The sequence below is a fragment of the Chroicocephalus ridibundus genome, chromosome 1 (genome assembly GCF_963924245.1).
Source record: "Chroicocephalus ridibundus chromosome 1, bChrRid1.1, whole genome shotgun sequence".
Lineage (NCBI taxonomy): Eukaryota > Metazoa > Chordata > Aves > Charadriiformes > Laridae > Chroicocephalus > Chroicocephalus ridibundus.
The window spans coordinates 87,522,087-87,544,090 of NC_086284.1; the positions used below are offsets into that span (position 1 = coordinate 87,522,087).

At 42.5% G+C, this 22,004-nt stretch overlaps 2 protein-coding genes across 6 annotated transcripts in view; one reads left to right on the top strand and one right to left on the bottom strand.

Annotated features, from left to right (window-relative positions):
• The first annotated feature begins 955 nt into the window (after nucleotides 1-955).
• Nucleotides 956-15,723, top strand: PDHA1 (pyruvate dehydrogenase E1 subunit alpha 1). Of its 2 annotated transcripts, XM_063342697.1 has the most exons (12): nucleotides 956-1,149; nucleotides 2,747-2,761; nucleotides 5,409-5,477; nucleotides 7,096-7,269; nucleotides 8,003-8,129; nucleotides 9,891-9,982; nucleotides 10,668-10,760; nucleotides 12,148-12,303; nucleotides 12,609-12,680; nucleotides 13,534-13,601; nucleotides 14,466-14,574; nucleotides 15,258-15,723. In XM_063342697.1, exons 1-12 carry the CDS (start codon nucleotides 1,075-1,077, stop codon nucleotides 15,420-15,422), a joined length of 1,215 nt encoding a protein of 404 aa, XP_063198767.1. In that variant the 5' UTR covers nucleotides 956-1,074; the 3' UTR covers nucleotides 15,423-15,723. The 2 variants fall into 2 exon arrangements, with proteins under 2 accessions (XP_063198767.1, XP_063198776.1); XM_063342706.1 differs by lacking the exon at nucleotides 2,747-2,761.
• The window catches only part of MAP3K15 (mitogen-activated protein kinase kinase kinase 15), a 94,149-nt gene continuing 84,834 nt past the window's right edge, over nucleotides 12,690-22,004 (bottom strand). For 2 of the 4 annotated variants that reach the window (XM_063342691.1, XM_063342692.1), the window contains 8 exons: nucleotides 20,192-20,377; nucleotides 19,761-19,866; nucleotides 18,316-18,526; nucleotides 17,359-17,471; nucleotides 17,095-17,192; nucleotides 16,900-16,976; nucleotides 16,329-16,384; nucleotides 12,690-12,830 (listed from right to left, as the gene is read on the bottom strand). In XM_063342691.1, coding sequence (XP_063198761.1) covers nucleotides 12,757-12,830; nucleotides 16,329-16,384; nucleotides 16,900-16,976; nucleotides 17,095-17,192; nucleotides 17,359-17,471; nucleotides 18,316-18,526; nucleotides 19,761-19,866; nucleotides 20,192-20,377 — 921 coding nt within the window. In that variant the 3' untranslated portion in view covers nucleotides 12,690-12,756. Of the gene's footprint in view, nucleotides 12,831-16,328; nucleotides 16,385-16,899; nucleotides 16,977-17,094; nucleotides 17,193-17,358; nucleotides 17,472-18,315; nucleotides 18,527-19,452; nucleotides 19,703-19,760; nucleotides 19,867-20,130; nucleotides 20,378-22,004 lie in introns of those variants that run through there. The other 2 variants (XM_063342693.1, XM_063342694.1) reach the window with 2 other exon arrangements.

A 22,004-nucleotide genomic window follows, 5' to 3' on the forward strand; every position in this document is an offset into this window, starting at 1 on the left:
TGAAGCTGTGTTTTGGAAACAGACGCCCACTTTCTGTCCTCTCTAATGGAGGCTGAGAGTGTAGTTTGAGGAACACATTTTCAGTGCCAATTATGCCTTAAACTTTTATCACTCGTGCTGCAAATGTGCTGAGCTCCGTGCAACCCTCAGGACTCAGCAGACACAAACATCTGTGATGCCAACAGGTGAAAAATAATTTACTTTCTGTTGTTTGCTGGTTTTTTTGGTTGTTTGGGGGTTTTTTGGGGGTTTTTTTGGTTTTTTTGGTTTTTTTGAGGGGGGTTGGGGTGCTACCTTTCAGCTGGATCGGTTCCGTGTTCAGCTCCAGGGTGATGCAGGGGCTGAAGCCAGTGCTGCTCAGGGAAGCAGAGCAGGATGGGGGCCAAGGACCGGGCTGGCATGGCAAGTGGTTAACCTGGTTTGGGCACTCCACCGCAACCCAGTGCGTAACCTAGCGTGAGCCTGCGAGTGGGTGGGCAGAAAAGGAGAGGCTGGCTGGAGAGATCAGCAGATGAGATATGGCGAGGGGACTCCTCAACATTTAGTTAAATCTTAACCTGGCCGCACCTTTCTCAGGGGTGGGATGCCTGTGAAGTAAAAAGATACCGGTTTAACACTTTAGTTACTTTCTGCGCATAAAAATCAGCAGTCAGGGAGCGCTCCCACTAAGCCCAACTCAGGCGCAGGGTGGGGAAAGTGACACGGCTGGGGGAGAGGTGGCCTGTCCTAAACAGTCTTTTTGGCATCAGGCTGGCCGAGGCCACCGTCAACCCGCGCTCGCCTGCTAAACTCCAAGGTTTTGAAGAAACTAACCTCCCCCCGCCGCGGCCGGGCCCCGCGCATGCGCGGCGCGGGGGAGGCACGCAGGGGAAGTCGCCGCTCGGCCCGCCGCTCGGCAGCCAGTCCCGGCGGGCGTGGCGAGCGCCGTCACTTCGGGGAGGCTGTCAGTTGGCCGGTGGGTGGGCCGGGCGGTTGGCGGTGGCAGCGGCAGCGGCAGTGGCAGCCGGGGCGGCGGCCTGAAGGAGACTCGAGGACGGGGGCCCGCGACTGGCACTGCCGCGCCTTCCCCGCTCCATGCGCAAGATGCTGCTGGCCGCGCTCTCCCGGGTGCTGCAGGGTCCGGCCGCCGCCACCGCCGCCGGCAGGACGGTGAGTGCGGCCGTTACCTGCGCGGCCGGGATCAACGGCCCCAACGGGCCTGCCGCGCGCCCCTCTGTGAGGGGGACGTGGCGGGAGGGGGGATAGCGGGCGGTGGGGGAAGGCGCTGCCGGCGGGAGGGGCCGCCTCAGCCGTCACTCGCCCGGCGCGTGGCCTGGGCTGGCGCCGGGTTGTCCTCTGGGAACGGCCCCGGGGGTAACGGCCGGCGGCCCGGCTGCCCCCCGCGCCGCCGAAGGAGCAGGCAGGGCTGATGCGGCTGCCCACGCGTGACACCTCCGTAGGACCGCTTTTGGGTTTTTTTTGGGTTTGGTTTTTTTTTGGTTTTTTTTTTTGTTTGTTTGTTTTTTTTGTTTAATGTGCACGACGTTACAGCAGGGGGCGGACGCGGCACCGGCAGCCCCCACGCTGTCACGGCAGGGCCCGGGCGCTCGTTCCGGCTGCGGCTGTCCGGCCCAGAGAGCCTCCGTCGGTTCTGTGTATTGTCATCTTTTTTGCCGTATTTATTTTTAATACGTATCAAATATTCTGATTGTTTTCTGAACCCTTTTTCTGGGCCCTTTGCTTTATTTTATTTATATATATTTAGACTGCCGGCACAGGTCAGATCCTAAACAGGGGGTAAACATACTCTTCTCATCCCATTCTAAATTCAGACATCTGACCTTTTTTTGAGCTGCTTCACCTTTCTTTGCTCAAACGACAGTCTCTTTTTATCTATTCCTGAATTTTTTTCCAAATGCTGTTGTTTTTCTGTCGTTAGTGTTTCATTTGTTGTGTTTTATCTCTTTTGGGTGAAAAGTCTTCAAAACTTACTTTCACCTCTTCATTCTCCTTATTCCATTATAAAGACTGTGGCCATAAAGAAAAACTAACCCTGCTGAAAAAAATTGTTGGCAAGATCAAGTCAGCGTTAGAGGGTACTTTTTGGTGATTGGAAGTCAGCTGCCTTTTTGACATTGAGAGCAAATCTCTTACTGTACCTCTGTTCTGAAGTATCTCACTTACCTAAGCATTCACTTTTTGAGGAAGAAGGAGGTGAGTGACTGGATTTGTGAGAACAACACGAGAGAGTAGATTTACCAGAAGATCTTCCTTTATGTGTTGGGACTGTATATCTAAAAGTATTTCCTAATTACAAGTAAAATACAAAATTTTAAAATACGGGTGCCTATAATTAGTCCCTTACTGCAAGTACTTGGCCTGCTCCTGACATGCTGCATTTTCCTGGAATTCCAAACTAGATCTGGGTTGGATATTTTAGTACAAATTTTTGGATCCTAGTGATTACCAAATACATAAATATTTATCTGGAATTGTTCCTATGCATTTATAGTGAAGGTATAAATTACCAAATAAATAGAAGCAGTCTTAATCCATAAAGCAGTATTTTATACCTACTCTGAGCATATTGCAAAGCATAAAGATTGATTTCCATGATGCAAAGCTTACCTGTAAGGAAATTACTTCTTACAGTGCTCTGGCTGGCTAATAATTTGCTGACTTCTCTTCCCCTAATTGTTATAGTTACTTACTTTTCTCTTTTTTTCTTTTTTCTTTTTTTCCCCCCTTCCAAATGCTGCTAACCTAGGGAGCTGTTAGTGAGGTAAGGCCTGAATCAGTTCTGTCAAGGTTTGTTTTTGACATGTGTACTGGCCACGTATTAGAACTTTTGCTTTTATGTCTTATTCAGGGCAGGGGGATTGGACCAGATGGCCTACAGAGGTCCCGTCCAGCCTTAGTCATTATGTGATTCTGTAAAACCCAAACTCTTGGTTTACTTCCAGCTCTAGAAGTAAAATAGCTTTTCTTCGCCAGTAATACTGATGCGTTGTGGTAAAAAGTGTAGAAACTTGGTTTAAATTAAAATCTCTAAATATTTAATCTGATAATGGGGCAGGGGAAGGGAGGGGATTGTGATTGCCAAATCAAATATGCAACAGAGTAGGTAACCAAGAGGGACTGAGAAACTTCTCTTGACTTTTTTCCAAGCCTTATACCTATCAATCAGACCTATTTTTGGAGACGGTGACCTGGGCATTCTCAAAATCTTGGAATAATGAACCTTCAGCTAGATGTCTGTCAATTCCATGGTTGAACGAGCTACTGAAATTTTTGTGTAACTTAATCAGCAATACAATTTTGCCACTAAAGATGTAGTGCGTTCCTTATGCAGTGGCCACAGCGCATGCATGGACAGATGAACATCCTATCTGATGCTGTACTGAAACTGAATAAAGTTATCTAAAAATACCAGATGTTCAGTAGTCAATACCCTATGTTCATGCTGTAAAACAGAACAGTAATGTATTTTTAAACATCCTTCTTATCTCTCCCCTACCATGCCACCCTTTCTGTTGTTCCGTATTCTATGTATCCTCAGGTATGTCACCTTTTGTGTTTCCATATCATTTTAAAGCAGTGGCCGTACTGTTACCCACTGAAATGATACTCTCTCTCTTCATGTTATTGCCTTGCACCCCCCCAACTTCTCTTCGTATTGAAAAGAAAGAGTGAGAGTAGTTCATATTCCAGAAATCTGACGGGTTTTGTTGTGGTTTGTTGTTCAGGTGTGGGTTTTGTGTTTGTTTTTGTTTTTTTTTTTCAAATAAATTTTTTGTTCTATCAAGGCAAAATTCCAGTCAGTGCAGAGAGTCATCAAAATCTGCATTGGCTGTTTGTATTCATATAAGCAATCTGGCATGTGAAGGGAATAATAATTATTTTTTGTGGTTTTGATGTTCTTCACAGTCTTTTGAAACTTCTATTTTAGATAATCAACAGTATTAAAAATTTAAAATTCTGTTCTCTTTTTCTAATCTTAATTTTAAATAAGGGGTTTTAAAGGACTTCTAGCACATATGTACAAAATAAAAGTTCTCTACTACTGTAGGGATGTAGAATCATAGAATAGTTTAGGATGGAAGGGACCTTTAAAGGTCATCTAGTCCAACCCCCCTGCAATGAGCAGGGACATCGTCAACTAGATCAGGTTGCTCAGAGCTTGAATGTTTCCAGGGATGGGGCATCTGTCACCCCTCTGGGAAACCTGTGCCAGTGTTTCACCACCCTCAGCGTAAAAAATTTCTTCCTTATCTCTAGTCTAAATCTTCCCTCTTTTAGTTTAAAACTGTTACCCCTTATCTTATTGCAAAAGGCTAAAAGTTTGTCCCTGTCTTTCTTATAAGCCGCCTTTAAGTATTGAAAGGTCTCCCTGGAGCCTTCTCTTCTCCAGGCTGAACAACCCGAACTCTCTCAGCCTGTCCTCACAGGAGACGTGCTCCAGCCCTCTGATCATTTTTGTGCCCCTCCGCTGAACCTGCTCCAACAGGTCCCTGTCTTTCCTGTGCTGAGAGCTCCAGAGCTGGATGCAGTACTCCAGGTGGGGTCTCACCGGAGCAGAGCAGAGGGGCAGAATCCCCTCCCTCGACCTGCTGGCCACACTTCTTTGGATGCAGCCCAGAATGCAGTTGGCCTTCTGGGCTGCGAGCGCACGTTGCCTGCTCGTGTCCAGCTTTTCATCCCCCAGTACCCCCAGGTCCTTCCCCTCAGGGCTGCTGTCAATCCCTTCAGTCCCCCAGCCTGTATTGGTATAGGGGGTTGCCCCGACCCAGGTGCAGGACTGTGCACTTGGCCTTGTAGAACATCATGAGGTTCACACGGGCCCATTTCTTGGGCCTGTCCAAGTCCCTTTGGATGGCATCTTGTCCCTCAGGTGTGTCAGCTGCACCAGTCGGCTTCATGTCATCTGCAAACTTGCTGAGGGTGCACTCAGTCCCCCTATCTGTGTCATCGATAAAGATATTGGACAGTACTGGTCCCAAAACGGACCCGTGAGGGACGCCATTTGTCACTGATCTCCATCTGGACATTGAGCCGTTGACCACTGCTACCCTCTGGATACGACCATCCAACCCATTCCTTATCCACTGAACAGTCCACCCATCAAATCCATATCTCTCCAACTTAGACAGAAGGATGTTGTGGGGGACTGTGTCAAAGGCCTTACAGGAATCCAGGCAGATGACACCCGTAGCTCTTCCCTTGTCCACTGATGTAGTCACTCCATCATAGAAGGCCACTAGGTTGGTCAGGCAGGACTTGCCCTTGGTGAAACCGTGCCACTGGTGAGTTCAATTCACAAATTATTTCAGTTTAGGAGTACTGTTAGAGATTATTTGAGAACTCACCTAGTCTTGCTTGATAATTAAAATGTTGCTCATGTTTTGGTTTTGTCTCTTGTTTGTTTTAAGGCATCTCGAGTGATGGTAGCATCGCGTAGCTATGCAGACTTTGCAAGTGAAGCCACGTTTGAAATTAAGGTAAAGAAACCGAACACTTCATACTGGCATTCTGCATGCTGTGTAAGCGCTTGTTGTAGATCTTGACAGGATAGACTTGCCCCCTTTTCTTTTCAATTATAAACATACTGTTTGAATTTCCAGAACCAAACCCCTCACTATCTGACCTGATTTCTGAATGCAGCTGGAAGTACTGTCCTTGGCAGTATGTAGTAATATTACTTGTTTCTTAAGAATGTGAAGTTATCATTCTTTACAGCTGTGATACTGCAATGCAACTGTGAGAATGGAGTCACAGAGGAGCTAATGAACCTTTTGTGTTTTGAAGGAAGAGTATTAATGTTTCCTTAGTGCTTTTAAAAAAAGTAGCTTGTGTTTGCTGCCTGCCCTTCTTTCTGTCTCCCTTTTTTTTTTATGGAGTCATGGGTGCTATGTCCCAGATGTGCAGCTGATTGAGGTCCATATGGATTTTGTAGGAAAAAATGAGGCATCCTTTTAATACTTGACTTGGTGCTGCTCATAAAACGTGCTTTATATTCTGCCAGCTTTCCACTGTGGCTAGGTCTTAGGAAAGAGCGATGCTTCCATTGGCAGCAGCTTTTGTGATGGCTTTTCATTTGAGAATTGATAAAAGAAAGTCTGAAAGAAATTATTTGGTTTTCCTTCTACCTGCTTCCTGTTTGTCTGTGCCTGTTAAGTATTAAAATTGTTTCACAGATGAAAGGGAGGGAAAATATGTTTATACGAAAAGTCTTTTCTGAGTAGATACCAGGTTTAATGTTTGGTCTTGTGTTGATTACAAGACTCCTAAGTTTCTATTGTTATGTGAACTTTGAAGCAGAGCTGTCCTAAGAGCAGCATGCCTGTGTGTCATATCCAATTCATCTAGGTGTCAGTGGATTTGCTCTGGAGAGACTTTGGCTTTAATACAAACTGTCTTTAACCTGTATAGTAGTATTTTGGCCATTTAATATGCACTGACAGAGTAATTTGTTTGGTCTGTTCCTCCGAACCTGACTGATTTTATTTTAAAAAAAAAATATTTTTTCATTTTAAACTTTACTTGTTTATTTTGTATGGGTGCCTAAAATCAGCCCTCCCTCAGTAGAGTCCACGGTTTGGGGAGGAAGTTGTACTGTACACATGGGGGTTTGACAAGCAGGGTGGCTGCACTGGGTGGTGCAGCAGTGGTTTATTGCTGCTTGTTAGAAGTGGTGGTAGAAGAGGTGAGGTCCAGTCTTAGGACCAGATCTTACAAACTGTTTCACAAAGGAAACTATATTTCTTGTCTCTTCACTAAGCTTCTGTAGCTCTTACCAAGTATTTGGCCTGCAGCAACCACAGAAATGTGCTTTTCCCATATTTTGCGAGGACTGTAGCTCATCTACTGCTAGTAGGAACTACAAGACATCATTTCATGAGTGGGAATCTGTTTTTATTACAAGGCTTTTATTTCTCTGAATTTGGAAATATTGCACAAACTTTACAGTTACTTTGACCTACGAATTTAGGTTTTGCTGTCTCTCTTTTTTAAAAAGATATTAAAATCTGAATTTGAAAATGGCACATCGTAAAAAAAATGATATTCATAAATAGTATTCATTACTTTCAAGAAATGACTACTCCTTCAACTTTGCAGAAATGTGACCTCCATCGCTTGGAAGAAGGCCCTAGTACCACAACAGTGATGACTCGAGAGGAGGGGCTCCATTACTACAAGACAATGCAGACCATACGACGCATGGAGCTGAAGGCTGACCAGCTGTACAAGCAGAAGATTATTCGTGGCTTCTGCCACTTATATGATGGTCAGGTGAGAAATTTTTTTCCAAGAGGTTTTATATTGTCGTACTATACTTAATGCAATAGAGTGGAGAGTAAATCTAGAACTGAATATCTCTGTACAGTGTCTGAAGTTGTAGCTGGATCCATGATTTAGGTCGTTATTTCTTTAAAAACAATGTCTTAGCACACAAAGTTATCCGTGAGATCTTGGGAGAGCAATAGGAAGAGGGAGAAGACAAGGTGCAGCTGAAGATCAGCTGAATGTGAGGTATGAGCAACTACAGCATATTAAATTCAACACGTTTGGAGGCCCACATCCTCCTCCTTAAGCTTCATTGATGGCTTTTGTTCCAGTGTCTCACAGATCATGTGCCCACTAAAAAGCAACAGCCAGAAGGAACTTGATGAACTTAGTGAAACTTTGCTGTCTGTCTGTTCTCCCCTGCCATTTTTGAATTGCAGTTGTTTAGATGCTTCATTTGGGAGATGGGTGTAGAAAAGGTCTGCAGAACTTTGCGGCTTCTGGTTCCCCTCCCGTCTGCTTTTGTTAGTTACAGTCAGATTGGAATTGAGAGCCCAAGGCTGTTGTAGCGCTAGGCCTGCCGCCCCTTGGGATTTAAGGCAGTCTCTTGTACCTGTGCTCTTCATGTTTTCTACTGATCTGTGATACATGGGGGATCGTAGGTAGCCCTTGCCACACTGCTGACTGTGGAAGTTGTGTGCGTTTCTTCCTTGCTAAGCTTACTTTTCCTTTGTAACAGGAGGCTTGCTGCGTAGGGCTTGAAGCTGCCATAAAGCCTACAGACCACGTGATAACAGCTTACAGAGCTCATGGCTTTACCTACGCACGAGGAGTGCCTACTCGAGAAATTCTCGCTGAACTTACAGGTTTGTGCCAAGTAAAATGGCGATTTGCATGCCGCTGTACTTGCATCAGAATTTTTCATTCAAATTCAAAATAATGTTGATGCACAAAGCATACTGAGGCTTCAGAAGCAGCTTAGTGACCTACCAGAATAAATCAATTTTATAATTTCATGATGCAACCACTAAAGCACAAATTCAGAAAATTTTTCTTGATACCATGTGCTGTATTTGCTGTGCTGCAGCAGCTTGATGAAATGGAACTTGCTGGTGGTAGGCATTTATTCTCGATAGGACAGAGCATTACGCTCCCTAGCAGACAGCCGTGGATTTTCAAGTCTTAGGAAGACTGATAAACATTGCCTGTAGTGATAAACTGAATGGTTTGAGAAAATTTGACTGTGACAAGAATATTAAATGGTAATCTAGATGGATCTAAGATTTTGCAGAAAAGAGAGATGGTTATTCACAGTAAGGTCATAGGTGGAACAGGGAAGAGAGGAGAGGATCAGCTGTCTGAGCTCTTAAAGATCTGTGAAGGGATGCCAGAAGTGAAAAATGAAGGAGTTTGAAAGCCTCTATGAGTCACTGGTATAATAAAGACTTGAGCTGAGAATTTGCATCCTTGAAACGTTAATACAGGAAAGCACATTTTGGAGGTAGAGAAAAGAGGTATGGGTTTGTATACTAAGAATGTCTGTGTGCGTTAAGAATGCGTATTAATAACGTGGTGGATGATCGATTTGACAAGTGTCACTGGATACTCATAAGACAGATAGTAAATGAGGAGATTGTTGTGGCTCAATTCTACTGTGGGCCCTGAAACTACAAATGTTGGTGATGTGGTGGGGTTTTTTTATTTCTTTCTTTTCATGACACACATCATCTCCTATAGCATTATGTCTGGCTTTAGTGGGTTCTTTTAATTGGGAAAGAGCAGCAGCGGTACACAGACTGTTCTTCCAAGAAATGACGCTTGGGGCAAGTGCTGTTAGAGTGCTGCTAGAGGAGTGCTGTTAGAGCTGATTCTTGCAAACAGAGATCTTGACTGAAAATGCCAAACTGAAAGACAGCCTGAGTTTCAATGACCAAAAAATGACAGAATTAAAAAGTGTCTGAAGGAGCAGGAAGCAGAGTCACCCAAAGTAAGACTAGTAGATAAGATCGTACAAGAAACAAACTATAGAAAAGGACTTTTCAGGAGAATTGATGATTCCCCGACAAATGGTTTTGTGGATGTCAATGCAGATTGTTCTAAGAAAAGTAGAACATATAACAAAAAGTTACATTGGTCAATCAGGAGTTTGTACCTAAAATACAAGAAAGGGCTCTACCAAAAGTGGAGGGAGATTACTGAAGTTTAATTACACTTAAGAAAAATAGATCTCTGAGTAAAAAAATTAGACAATCCTTTTTTTTTTTTTTCTTCCCCTGCTTTCGCCCTAGCTGGCAGAATCCATAAAAGCCCGTATTTATCAGAAAGTGCTTTTGTATAGTAGGACACTGAAACTTCTTGGTTGGTTTTAAAATTTCTTCTTAATCTCATTCTGCATTTCCTGAATTATGTTTTCATTACCATTCTTTTCTTTTCCCCCTTCTCTTATTTGTTTTGTGATACATTCAACTGTAAACTCTTTGGGGAGAGGCCATTGTGTCTTAACTCCACATAGATCTAATGACAACAACATGGTCTCAGTGTTCCTGCCTTTAGGAATTGAATTAGATGTTCCCATTTGTATAGTATTTTTCGTCCGAAAAATAAATTGCTTGTTATTTGTGTTTCAGGTCGAAAAGGAGGATGTGTGAAGGGAAAAGGAGGATCAATGCATATGTATACCAAAAACTTCTATGGTGGCAATGGTATTGTTGGTGCTCAGGTATATACGCGATTTCTAATTCAAAGCACAAGTTGAATTGGGGCCTACAGGAAGGATGGGGAGGGACTCTCTATCAGGGAGTGTAATGATAGGACACAAGGTAACGGTTTTAAACTGAAAAAGGGGAGATTTAGATTGGATATCAGGAAGAAATTCTTTACAGTAGAGGTGGTGAGGCACTGGAACAGGTTGCCCAGGGAAGTTGTGGTGCCGCATTCCTGGAAGTGTTCAAGGCCAGGCTGGATGGGGCTTTGAGCAGCCTGGTCTAGTGGGAGGTGTCCCTGCCCGTGGCAGGGGGGTTGGAGCTAGGTGATCTTTAAGGTCCCTTCCAACCCCACCATTCTGTGATTCTGTGAATTTAGCTTATGTCGTGTGTTGCTGTTGCCTCTCAGTTTTGGTGGTGTGAGCTTGCGTGCAGATAGATTGCTCTGCGGCTATTATGTCTTTATTCTGGTTTGCTCACAGTTTTGTGAACTGTAGCAAAAATGAATCAAATTGAGAACTAGTTAATGTTTATGTTTTGGCTGTAATACAGATTGGAACAAATGCAAGTGGGTTGGTAACGACTTGTTTGTTGAGCGGGTCTCTAACAGCGTAAATGTCTCTCTACTGTTCACAAGCTGTCTGTCTCCAGCTCCTCTAAACATTGTTCTAAAATTTTGGTTTGTCCCCTACTCTGTGATAGGTTCCTCTTGGAGCTGGGATTGCGCTGGCCTGTAAATACTTTGATAAAAATGAAGTCTGTCTGACATTATATGGAGATGGTGCAGCCAACCAGGTAAGTGAGCTTTGTCTGATGTGGCTCTGTGAGGAGGAGTGTGACTCTGGGTAAATTTCCCTTCTGTGACCTGTGAGCTCTGCCTTTCCACAGGGTGGTGGGAGAGCACTTTTCACCCTGTCGGCATAGTACCTGCAACCCAGGCAACATCTGACTTGGAACTTATGCTGAGATTGTTGTGTTGAGCTTTCTGCTGCAAGGATGCTTTATTAATGGAGTCCACTGATAGTGAAAAACCAATCCTGGAGAGCAAAGACAGTGTACACCGCCTGTCCTACAGCCCACTGCAGTTTTTCTTAGCGCTTTTGTTGTGACGTGCTCTTCACTGAGACCAACTTCACATAGGTGGCCGGGCGTCTTTCAAATTTGGACACTGGGACATCTTACCTGTGTTGTCTTAGGCATTTAAGTAGGGGTGTGTTTCAAGTACTACATAGTCTTCAGAGTGGTGGTTCAGATGAACAGTTAATTGCTAGATCCTCTTTATGTACCAGGAACATAGCATGTGCTTGGATTTTTTTATCATGTTTTGGATCTCTGTCCTTCCCACCCCCACTTTGAACTATGCCCTTATTGCTGGAGCGGAGGGGAAGCTTCTCAGTGCCTTCCCTCCTGGAGAGCTCTAGATACTAAGGGAGTGAGTGGGGCTAATGGTTAATTATTTGAACACTGCACAAGTCATGGGAGGAGGGGGTTGCAGTTACTCTGGTTATCCTCTTTCCAGTTGCACATGGGTCACCTAAGTGTGACACCCTGAAGTCTCTGTGCTATAAGGAGAGCTCTGAACGATAGCAGTGAAGATGACAGTGACATGTAACTTACATTTCTGAAGACAGAGGAGAGGACAGACCATCTTGCAGAGCCACTTAGTGTTGACATTCCGGCCGGTCTCTTGTTATCAGCAGAGACATGAGCCAGGTAGATAAGAAAGCGGTGGTTTGGTGTACCGCTGATACAATTTATTACTTTCAAAACACACGTGGAGATCACCTGTCTGTGACTTAGAGTAGCAAAGTTGATGCAGTCACCATGGTTGAATTTCTCTCTTATTTTGCTGTAGCAGCATCCTGACAGATAAATCAATGGTGAAGTTTTTTACAGCTGTAGCTGAAATACTTCAGTTGAAGGTTTTGTGCTACCCTACCACACATAACTGAAATAGGTTTAAAAATTAAGTTCTATAAACTATTAGTTGAGATTAAAGTTACCTTATAGAGTGTAGCTTCTCTTTTATTCTTGCTGAGCTGCAGCAAGTGGCTGATTTCACATCACTTTCAGTATTAAAATTTCTCCTAGCAAGACCTCTGCAACTGAATGATTTTCAGTAGATCCTAATGCTTGAAGGCAGAGCTCCCTGTCTGGATGTAACTTGCTCTTTTTCTTTCAGGGCCAGATATTTGAAACATACAATATGGCTGCCTTATGGAAGTTGCCTTGTGTTTTTATCTGTGAGAACAATCGGTACGGAATGGGAACGTCAGTTGAGAGAGCTGCAGCCAGCACTGACTACTACAAAAGAGGAGACTTCATTCCAGGGCTTAGGGTGAGGACAAACCCAGCTTTTTTTTTTTGGGGGGGGGCGGGGGGAGGGGGAACACGGTGGAAGTGGGGGGATATGCATGCACACACCTTTATTTACAAATATATTTATAAATATTTATTTAAATATAGGAAAATTTGAAACTGTGAATTCCTAGATTTGGCCTTTCGGGGAATGCTCCAGTGGCAGAGATTGTAGGTGTTTTTTGTTTTGGGTTGGTTTTTTTTGTGTGTGTGTGCATATGGTTGGACTCAATGATCTCAAAGGTCCTTTCCAACCATGAAGATTCTGTGATTCTATAATTCTAGGTGGATGGCATGGATGTTCTCAGTGTTCGAGAAGCAACAAAGTTTGCAACTGAGTACTGTAGAGCTGGAAAAGTAAGTCTGTAATTGTCATTCCTTTTCCATAGGTGAAATTCTTAGCCAGATAATTGGTGCCGAAAAAGTTCCTTATCTAGCCCATTTCTCTCCAGTCAGTGCTGAAACTGTATTTGACCTTTACTCCATTTTTTCTCCATAGTATTGAACCTGTAAGTAATTGAGTGGTTCTTTAACTCTTATAATTCATTAACATGCAACTAATATTAACCAAGCATTTAAAAAAATATATATATTCTGATAGTCTGTCATCCTTTTCCCCATTTCTACCCCAGTGAAATTCTGTTGTGAAAGGGGTTCTAACTGTCAGGCAGTTGTATTCTTTGTGAAGACATTAATTAGGGGAATCGTCAAGGAAAGTACTAATCATTCTATATTTACAAGAAATGGAAAGTGAAGTAAAAGTTTTGTGAGTCACCATTAGTGTCTGTCATCCAACTATGATACACTGGTTCCAAAGATTTTTAATATTTGGTGAAATAATGTTTGTGCTGGGACATACAACAGGAAAAGAAAAAGCTTCATACAGAACAACAAAGTTTTGAGAGTTACAGTCTTGCAGTGAAACAACAGGGAACTGAAAGTCTGTAATGGTCGAATGACAGTGGAAGGGAAGGAATTAATGCTGCTCAATAAGAACATGGAGAATAAATGCTAAGAATATCAACGTAGGCTTTAATTTGAAAAGAGTGAAGTTTCCTTTTACTAGTTGTGATAATGTTATGTAAATTAAACTGAGAAAAAACATTGATTTAATATCATTCATCACTAGTGCAATTCACCAAATATAGCAAATACTTGCTGCTAGAACAACAAACTGGTCACTCAAGGTGGTAACACTCTTCTTTTTAAGGGTCCTATTCTGATGGAGTTACAGACATACCGTTATCATGGCCACAGTATGAGTGACCCTGGAATAAGGTACTGTGACATTCTTTCTTGGCATTCACTGAAAACAAATAAGTATCGATGGTCAAAATCCTGAAACTCTTGGATCCAATGTTTAAATCCATTGTAAAGTGCATATAAAGGTTATTATGAAATTGGTCTGAGCAGTCTCATGTCATTGCTTAGTTGATAATCTGTGGCCATACTTGTTTTACTTGTAGGATTAAGAGATCTAGTTTCAGAGCAAGCACAAAGTCAGTTAAACTTCTGTACTTTCTAGTAATGAATTCTGCTTTCAGCGTGACTGTATGGTGTGTTCTAAGCAAGCTTTGACTGAAAAGCAGTGTGCTTTTCCAGGGGTTTTAGAGCATTTAGAATCCTGTAAGCTAAAATTATAGGAACAGTTTGGACTGTCCAGTTGAGTGAAACACTTCTTAAAAATAAATATAAATATACAGTTGCCAAAATGACTCGGCTGTTGCACCAGCTGACAGATCTGAATTGATCTACATGAAGTAGAGGTGCATCCCAGCACTTTTGTTGGGAACTTTTAGTCAATTGGCAGCATGCAGCAAGTCATCTGCCTCCCCTCCCCCCCAAAAAGGCGAGATGGGAAGGAGGAAACATGGCCCCTTGTAGTAACCATCTCAGGCTGGGATTGCTCCCCTTTCCCTGCCTACGTTATACTCAAGTCTGGAGCTACTTCAGCTCTGTTGCTGCTTACAGATCCTAAGAGTGTTCTAGATGTAGTTGTGCCACCCTTTGAATGATGACTGTTGCTGTGTTTTCATTGCGTTCTTTGGCCACACCTTTTTCTAAGTGAGCCGCGTCCAGAACCTCACCTCTATTCAAGGATACTACTTCAGAAGTTCATGTCTTTGCTTGTCTTGTTCCTAGCTATCGTACTAGAGAAGAAATTCAAGAAGTGAGAAGCAAAAGTGATCCCATTACTTTGCTGAAGGACAGAATGGTCAACAATAACCTTGCTAGCATTGAGGAATTAAAGGTACAGCTTTTAGTTGCTATTTAAGCAAGCTCTTGAGCGTTCGCACACTAATGATCTCTGAAAAAGCTCATTGTAGGGCAGCATGCATCACTTGTTCTTTGAAGTTCTTTAAAGTTTGTTTTAAAACCAATTTGATTGGTGAATTTTTGTTGCAGACCAACTAAGGAAGTTGCACTCTGCTGGAAAGGCATTTTGCTTTTGGGTGCTGAGTGTAACTCAGCGGTGCAGGGCTGTGTGTGGGTGTTAGTGTTCAAGTACAGCTCTTGTCATATACTAACATGTAGAAATCAAAATTACCCAGGTATCTCAACTACTGGGGAATGGCTTACATCTCTATAAGCGAAATTATCAATAGTGAAAAATTCTCGTGAAGGAGCCAGGAAGCCTCTAGGCAAATGTTGTAAATGCTTTCATCACCTTTGTTTAAAAAACAATTGACACTGACACTGTTATGCAGAATCAGAATTGAAAATGTAGAGTAGAGGCTCAGTGGGGTCTTGTTCCTCTGGCACTATCCAAAAGGGACTGCAGTTCAGTGGGAGGGAAATTTTCACAGGTTTTTAATTTATATTTAGAGACAGCATTAACACCAATTCTGATCAATACTTAATTATTGTGTTTAAATTCAAAATGATGTGGGGTTTTCTGAGCTGTCTTACAATAAGCATCTGGTTTTGGTTTAGGAAATTGATGTGGCAGTAAGGAAGGAGATCGAGGAAGCTGCTCAGTTTGCTACCACTGACCCGGAGCCACCACTGGAAGAACTAGGTAACCACATCTACTTCAATGAGCCACCCTTTGAAGTACGTGGCCCAAACCAGTGGATAAGGTACAAGTCTGTCTGCTAAAGGCCTTTTTTTGTTGGCATAACTTATTCCTAAGAATAAGTGAATGCTTTTACAGGAACTGCAATGACTCAGAAACAAACCTTAAGCTTATTGAAAAGCTCTTTCAAAAGAGGAAAGGTGTAGGGAAATCCATCTCAGTATGGATTTTCTTAAACATACTGAATGTTGGTGAGAAGGAGCAGTTGTTTATTTAAATTGCTATGTATTTGCTTTACTGACTTTTCTTTGGATTGCTGTATGTGTTATGTACAGTGTAAAAAAAAAAAAAAAAAAAAAAAAAATTAAACTTTAACAACCTTTATCTGGTGGTCTGTTTGCTTTGTTTCTTGATGAACCACTTTCCCCAAAAAACTACCAAAACCTCATTTAGATGCTATTTTTTGGCTGTAGAAAAGTTTCTAAATGAAAACATCACAAAAGGCTTTTCTTAGTAGTTGAGTGAGAATAGCTTTAATACAAAAAACTGTATACATTCAGCTGTGAAGGGGTGACATATGCTCTAGCATATCCCCTCCCTGCTCAACCCATCAGCCAGCAGAACTGTAACACGTTTTAAGTTCACATTTTTCACAATGCTAAAGCCAATTCAGGTGTGCGGTGCCTGTTGTGCAGCAAAGGGGGTTTTTTTCCTCAGCTAATGCTTTATATTCCATTGACAGGCATTTGACTTCTGCATTACTCTTTCATAAATAATTTAAGTGCATTGACACCAACTTAAAAGCTGTTACGATTCACTGCATCTTACACTGATGGTCAAACAAGCCACGTAATTGTGCAAAACTTGCAAGGCACTATACATACATATGTACATCTAATAATTTAAGTGTTAGGAATGTATCTTTCATTTGTTTATTACCATTACATGTTCTCCATCTGAAGCATTAACCTTCTGCACTGAGGTCTTACCAGATGTTTGTCGGTGGTTTAATATCGCATTCCAAATTCTGCAGAGAAGACCACCCCTGTATGAAGAAGAACGGAGAACAATTAGGGACAACTTCCTCATCTCCATTACTTTAAGTAAGCAAGAAGTAAAATCTAGAAATCACAAGGATACACCAGTTCTGACAGTACACAGCAAACACTATGGCGAAAGTGATTTCTTCCAGGTCAGCCAGGGGTTAACAGAATGGTGATGAAAGGACTTGAATCAATGGGTAGGAAAAATAAGTTCGTTATGCCTATTTCCCATGTGATTACATCATCCTGAATGGTGCAGAAATAGCTGCCAACCTTGATAAATGCCAGAACTTAGATGGCTTGCAGCACCTGGGCGGAGTTGTTACACTGCATCGGTTAAGAAGTGAAAAACTTGAACAGAAAATCAGAGATGACATTCACAGCAGTTACCACTGAACTATCACTGACCTGTTTGAATAACCTAACTTCTGAAAAAGTGGGTTTGGGGTGTTGTTTTTTTTTTTAACAAACTACTTTAATTAAGCACTTAACAATGAACTAAGAAGTACTTTCTTACCGCAGCTGAAGATGGCGCAAATCATCTTTAGTGATATCATTAAGGACAGCACTTAGCGTATAATCTTCTTCAGCAAACTAAAAGGCAAATTTATTCCTAAATTAACATTCCTTCTCTGAAACCAAACTACTAATTAGGACTACAGTGACCTTTTCTTAAAGGTGATATTTTGGTTTTAATTTTTTTCTTTTTTACCTTCTTAATGGCATCCAAGTCTGCTCCTTGTTGTTTCAGCCAGTTTGTGAGCTCAGGGTCTGCATTCTCTCTAAAAGTTGCTGCAGCCCATTGGGAGTCTTTAACAGAAAACAAAAGTACAGGTTAATACACCTCAAAACTAGGGCAAAAGTAGTGATTTTCAGACTACTGAAGCTTAAAATAGACCATCTTTTAGCTTTTAAACGACAACATGATCAAATATATTCATGTGCAACTGTCAAAGCATGCAGTAGCTCCTCATACCTTCAGGTTTAAGTTTTAATCGAAGCAAGCGTAATTCCTGAGTTTTTTGCTCCAAAGATTGTCGTAAGAGCGTCTGATACTCTTTCTCTTTCTGAACGAGGTTTTCCAAAAGCCTGTTAGTGCATGAGAGAGAACAAACGCAACTGTACTGAGAATAAGTCTAGCTGCAGAAAATAATTATCATTTTTAATGACTGCCAAAGGACAGAGACGCTTGAGAGATATACTCTCTTAAATAACATATTTTAAGACTCAGAGATTTCATTTTGGTTGTCTGAGACTCAGCTTAGTGGTGGCACTGTAAGGCTTTCATCTTTGCAGAATTTAGTAAATAGCTTGTAAATTGTGTTCCTATTCTTTCGCGGCCTCTATGGGGAGTGTTGCTGCCTTTATCCTGTGATTTACAGCGGAGCAGCGTAACACTGATGTTTTACCAGGGACTTTCTGGTCACAGGTTTACATCACATCCATAAAGAAGAATGGGACCTTCCGCTGTTAATACAGCAGCCTACAAACATAACCCATGAGAAACAGGACAGGGGCTCCGCTGAGTTCTGATTATGCTAATTAGTGGGCAGCCTGTCCGCTGGGCCAGGACAGAGCTGCTCTGGCCTTCCCTTGCACTGCCACTGCGTCAGGTGGCTTCCAAGGAGCTAAGGTAGGAAGGAAACGAGCACAGTTGCACAAGCCTAATTACTTAACAGTAGAGATCCAACATGACATTCTGCAATTAAAAAAATAATTACACAGAAACAAAAGTTGTACTGAAGGCTGTTGAGTTGTCATATCGGTGCCACCAACATTCTGGTGTCCCTGGAAGGCCTCCTGTATCACCAGGCACTCCTACCAGGTGAGTGGCATTTATGTCACATATGTGCACGTCACTGTAGAAAGTAACGCCCGAGAGCTTTTCAAAGGCTGCCTGAAAATAAATCCAGCCTCTTTATAGGAGGGTTACCTTAACGTCTCTTGTTTAAGTCTGCCCAACTCCAGGCTCAGCTGCTGCTGAGCCTCCTGTGACACCACGGAACTAAGGGTGCTGACTCCTGATGTGACGGTGGGATCCTCAGCCCCATTTTGTTCAGTGGGCTGGTAACTCTCCTCCACTTCATCGCCGTCCTTGTCCCCACCTTCAGTTTCTGACGTTGGCTCAAAGTGAGCTCGAAGCTCTGGTAAAATGAAACAGTGTAAGAGTAAGAATGTTTTTGGACAAGTCTGGCTCCAGAGGTACTACAGTTCTTTATCACTGTGGGCGCGGAAGCGTCAGGTGAGAAAAGTGACTGTTTGCACCACGCGCTTCCGTACAACCCTGAGCAGGGGAGTAGCAACGCCTTACATGAGCTGGACCACAGATTCTCTGGTATTAGTTCTAAAATGAGTGGCACTGTAATAGCTCAGCTGTAGCATACAGGCAGAGGTAGATTGCTGTAGATTACAGCTGTAGAGATGACAAATACATTTGTGATTAAATGAATTATAAGATAATTAATAAAATGTATTAACGATAAACCCTTGAAAGGTTGGCTTGTTTGTTGTTTTTAAAAAAAAAAAATAAAAAAATTGTTGTCCCCTAATGCCCTGGACCACAGAGTTTACAAAGCCTTCCTCTTTTCCAGGCAGGATTTCTAACGCCAGTTCTCTCAGGATTTGTTGCAGGTGGCCACCCTTCCCATCAAAGAGCAGCTGGCATTCTTCTCCTACAAACGAAGTCCTAAAAAATTTGGCCGATTTGGCTTGAAAGCCATAGCAACTTTGGACTGGAAGGGCTCGCCATCGCTAAGTGCGCTCAGAAGGGGTGCTCAGTACTTCAAAGAGTTACAAAACTACTTGCAAATTTACAACTTAGACTTATTCCTAGACCGTTCTTCATAATTTATCCTCCCCCTCGGTGGTGGTGGTTTTTCCTACTATCCATCTGTAGGCCAAAATCATACTCCTCCTCACATTAATACACTCCTTCTGTGCATCTGTTACACAGCTCAGTCATCATTTTTCAGAACACATAACCAGACCTGTGCAACGTTACCCACCTTGGATGTCATTAAAATGTCGTACAGAGTCATTTTCTTTCTTACTAGAAAAGCTCCGGCTTGAACTGAATTTAATTTGCCTTTTTTTTTCATGGTTGGACCACACTGGTGGTGCAGAACCCCTGGTTATCTCCTCATTATGTGCTTTTGTACTGCGAGTACAGCATTAATCCTCCAGGATCAACACTTCTTGCTGTACAACATTGTGACCCTGTGCCTTTGATGTGGTGGCACAGGGGATGTAGTTAATGGCATGCTGACAGATTAAACATCTAAACTGTTCCATTTGCTGTAACTCTTTGATATGCCAACAGCCTTTTTTAAGAAAAAAAAAAAAAAGAAAAAAAGATTATTTTCAGCTGCTTTGATTTACCTGGAATAAGAATAGTGACTGCTGCTTGGACTGCACGGCGAATTATGTTATCCATTGCAAACATCCAGTGGGGCCTTATCAAGTGATTTCTTAATACTTTGTTCACCTATAAGTGAATAAGCAAGTTAAAGTAGCAGCAAAAAACATCTGCTTACACCTTAGGAAAGAGAACCTTGTTTTTCAACAGTCAGGTGAAGTTTTATAAAGTAACAACTGCATGAGTCACTAAAACCACCCCACCTGGGAAAGTCTACACAACAGATTTGACAGTTTTAGGCTACAGAGCTTTCAAACCATACCCAGACTGTGACGTTCAGGCCCCTCTACAGTACTAGGAGAAAGAGTGAGGAAGAATGGGGAAGCTGCTCACCCCTGAGGTGAGTTCTGTCCGGGAAGAATTCCTCCCCCGCTGCACAGGGTGAGAAACTCACCGCATCCTGAAATCCAAACAGCACCAGATGAATCTGGTTGATGGATGTGCTGTCAAAGTCCAAATCCATTTTCAACTTGGATATGGTAGAAGCCATCACCCTCTGCTCAGGAGAGCGGATGAAGTCCCTTAAAATCCCAATAATTTGCTTGATGTGGGCCACTGAAAGTTGCAGTTCTTCGGAGCTCTGGAGAAAAGATAATGAATGTATATCAAGTAAATCCCAGAGTCATTAAACATCTAATTAGTAGCATTAGTATTTTGAGGGTTACAATTTATAGCTTTGCTCATGTATATTGCACACTGATGCACAGAAATCACACAGAACTTTTGTTTCTGTAAAGCCTTTATTTTCTACCTTTTTCTCACTAAATTTTTTTAAAATAGTAATTTCTATTTTCCAAAGAATAAATTAAGTCTACTGCTACTGTGGCTGTCACAAAGGGAAGAGGTTGCAGATAATATCTACACGTTTGTGCAATGTACTGCAGAGGGCAGCTCTCCTCCACAAAAAGAGCAGACTGAGTCAGTAAGAGACACAAATTTTTTAGATGCTATCCTTTCAACAAGCTGAATCTGGACTTATATCTAATTATGCTGACATTTGATATCCTTATGCAAAAAAATATGCTTATATACACATTCATCATAAGTCACAAAAAGATCTGAGATTACACAGCGAGAGGACTCAGGTGTTCATTCTATGATTTGCAGTCCATAACCCCGACAGTTAAAGCCATCCAGGTGCTTGTAAGAAGAACAACCTGTATAATTAAAAGCTAAAGGGAGAAGTATTACAGAAATTATGGAAAAGATGATTAAAGCAGTGCTGCAGAACAGTTGGAGACTGAGGCAGGACTTGCTGTTACTAAATAATCCTTCTTTATCCTGGAAAATATTCAGAACCCTGGTTATTTCTGACCAAGATCTCACATATGAATTTTAGTCCTCCATAAGGCTATGAACTATTTTGCAGTTTAAGCTCAGAGCAGAAATCTACCCCAATTGCTTCCCTGGCCTGAGTCTGTGGGCCTTTCTCTCGGGCCTGCAAAGCTCTACGCGAGCCCCCAGGTTCTGAGGTGAGTCCATCTGCCCCGTGAGGCAGTTTGCAGGGAAGGAGTCAGGGAAGAAGCAAAACCCTGCTCTGTGCGGGGTCCCCACCAGCGGTGCTACAAGTGTCTGTGCCAAGACCAACAGCTGGCCAGGGACACCACAACAGGAGTCATCAGTACCCCCTTTATGCAAATGCCGTCCTGGTGAAAAACCCCAGCTTTCAGAAGAATGGATGATATCAGTGGCATATTAGAAGCAGACATCAAGTAGAAAAGGCTAAGCAATCGACTCTGTTACTGGTGCGTGGCATCACTTGGCTACGGGTTAAGTGAACACCTGATTTTTCTTGCTCCTCTTTACAGTCACTAAACCTTCTTCCCACTTGGCCCTTCCCTCTACAGAAATCTACCTTAGCTTTTTTTAAGATTCACGTACTGTGTTCTTGGCACCCAATTTACATATGCTTTGAATTAATAATTGTTAATCAGTTCTCTACCTTTAAATCAAATAATACCTATAACTACCTGGCATTCCAATTCCATGTCCTAAAAAGCCAAAACAAAACACAACATTGAAACCACCCAAACCACCATCCTTAGCCCCCCAACCCCACATCAAATGCCCCAAACCTCCCCCTCAGAAAAAAACATGAGAAGCAGGCAAAAGGTGGTGTTTGCCATCCATTCAGTCAACAGCAAACTGCTCACATAGTTACACGTCTCAGAGATTAAAGATATTCAGAGGGAATAATCCAAGCACCT

Bases quoted from the DNA above. Each gene is read 5' to 3' on its own strand.
- PDHA1 (XM_063342697.1), top strand. From the start codon at position 1,075: ATGCGCAAGATGCTGCTGGCCGCGCTCTCCCGGGTGCTGCAGGGTCCG. The intron at 5,478-7,095 runs GTAAAGAAACCG...TCAACTTTGCAG, and splicing joins AAGCCACGTTTGAAATTAAG to AAATGTGACCTCCATCGCTT. The intron at 14,575-15,257 runs GTACAGCTTTTA...GTTTTGGTTTAG, and splicing joins CTAGCATTGAGGAATTAAAG to GAAATTGATGTGGCAGTAAG.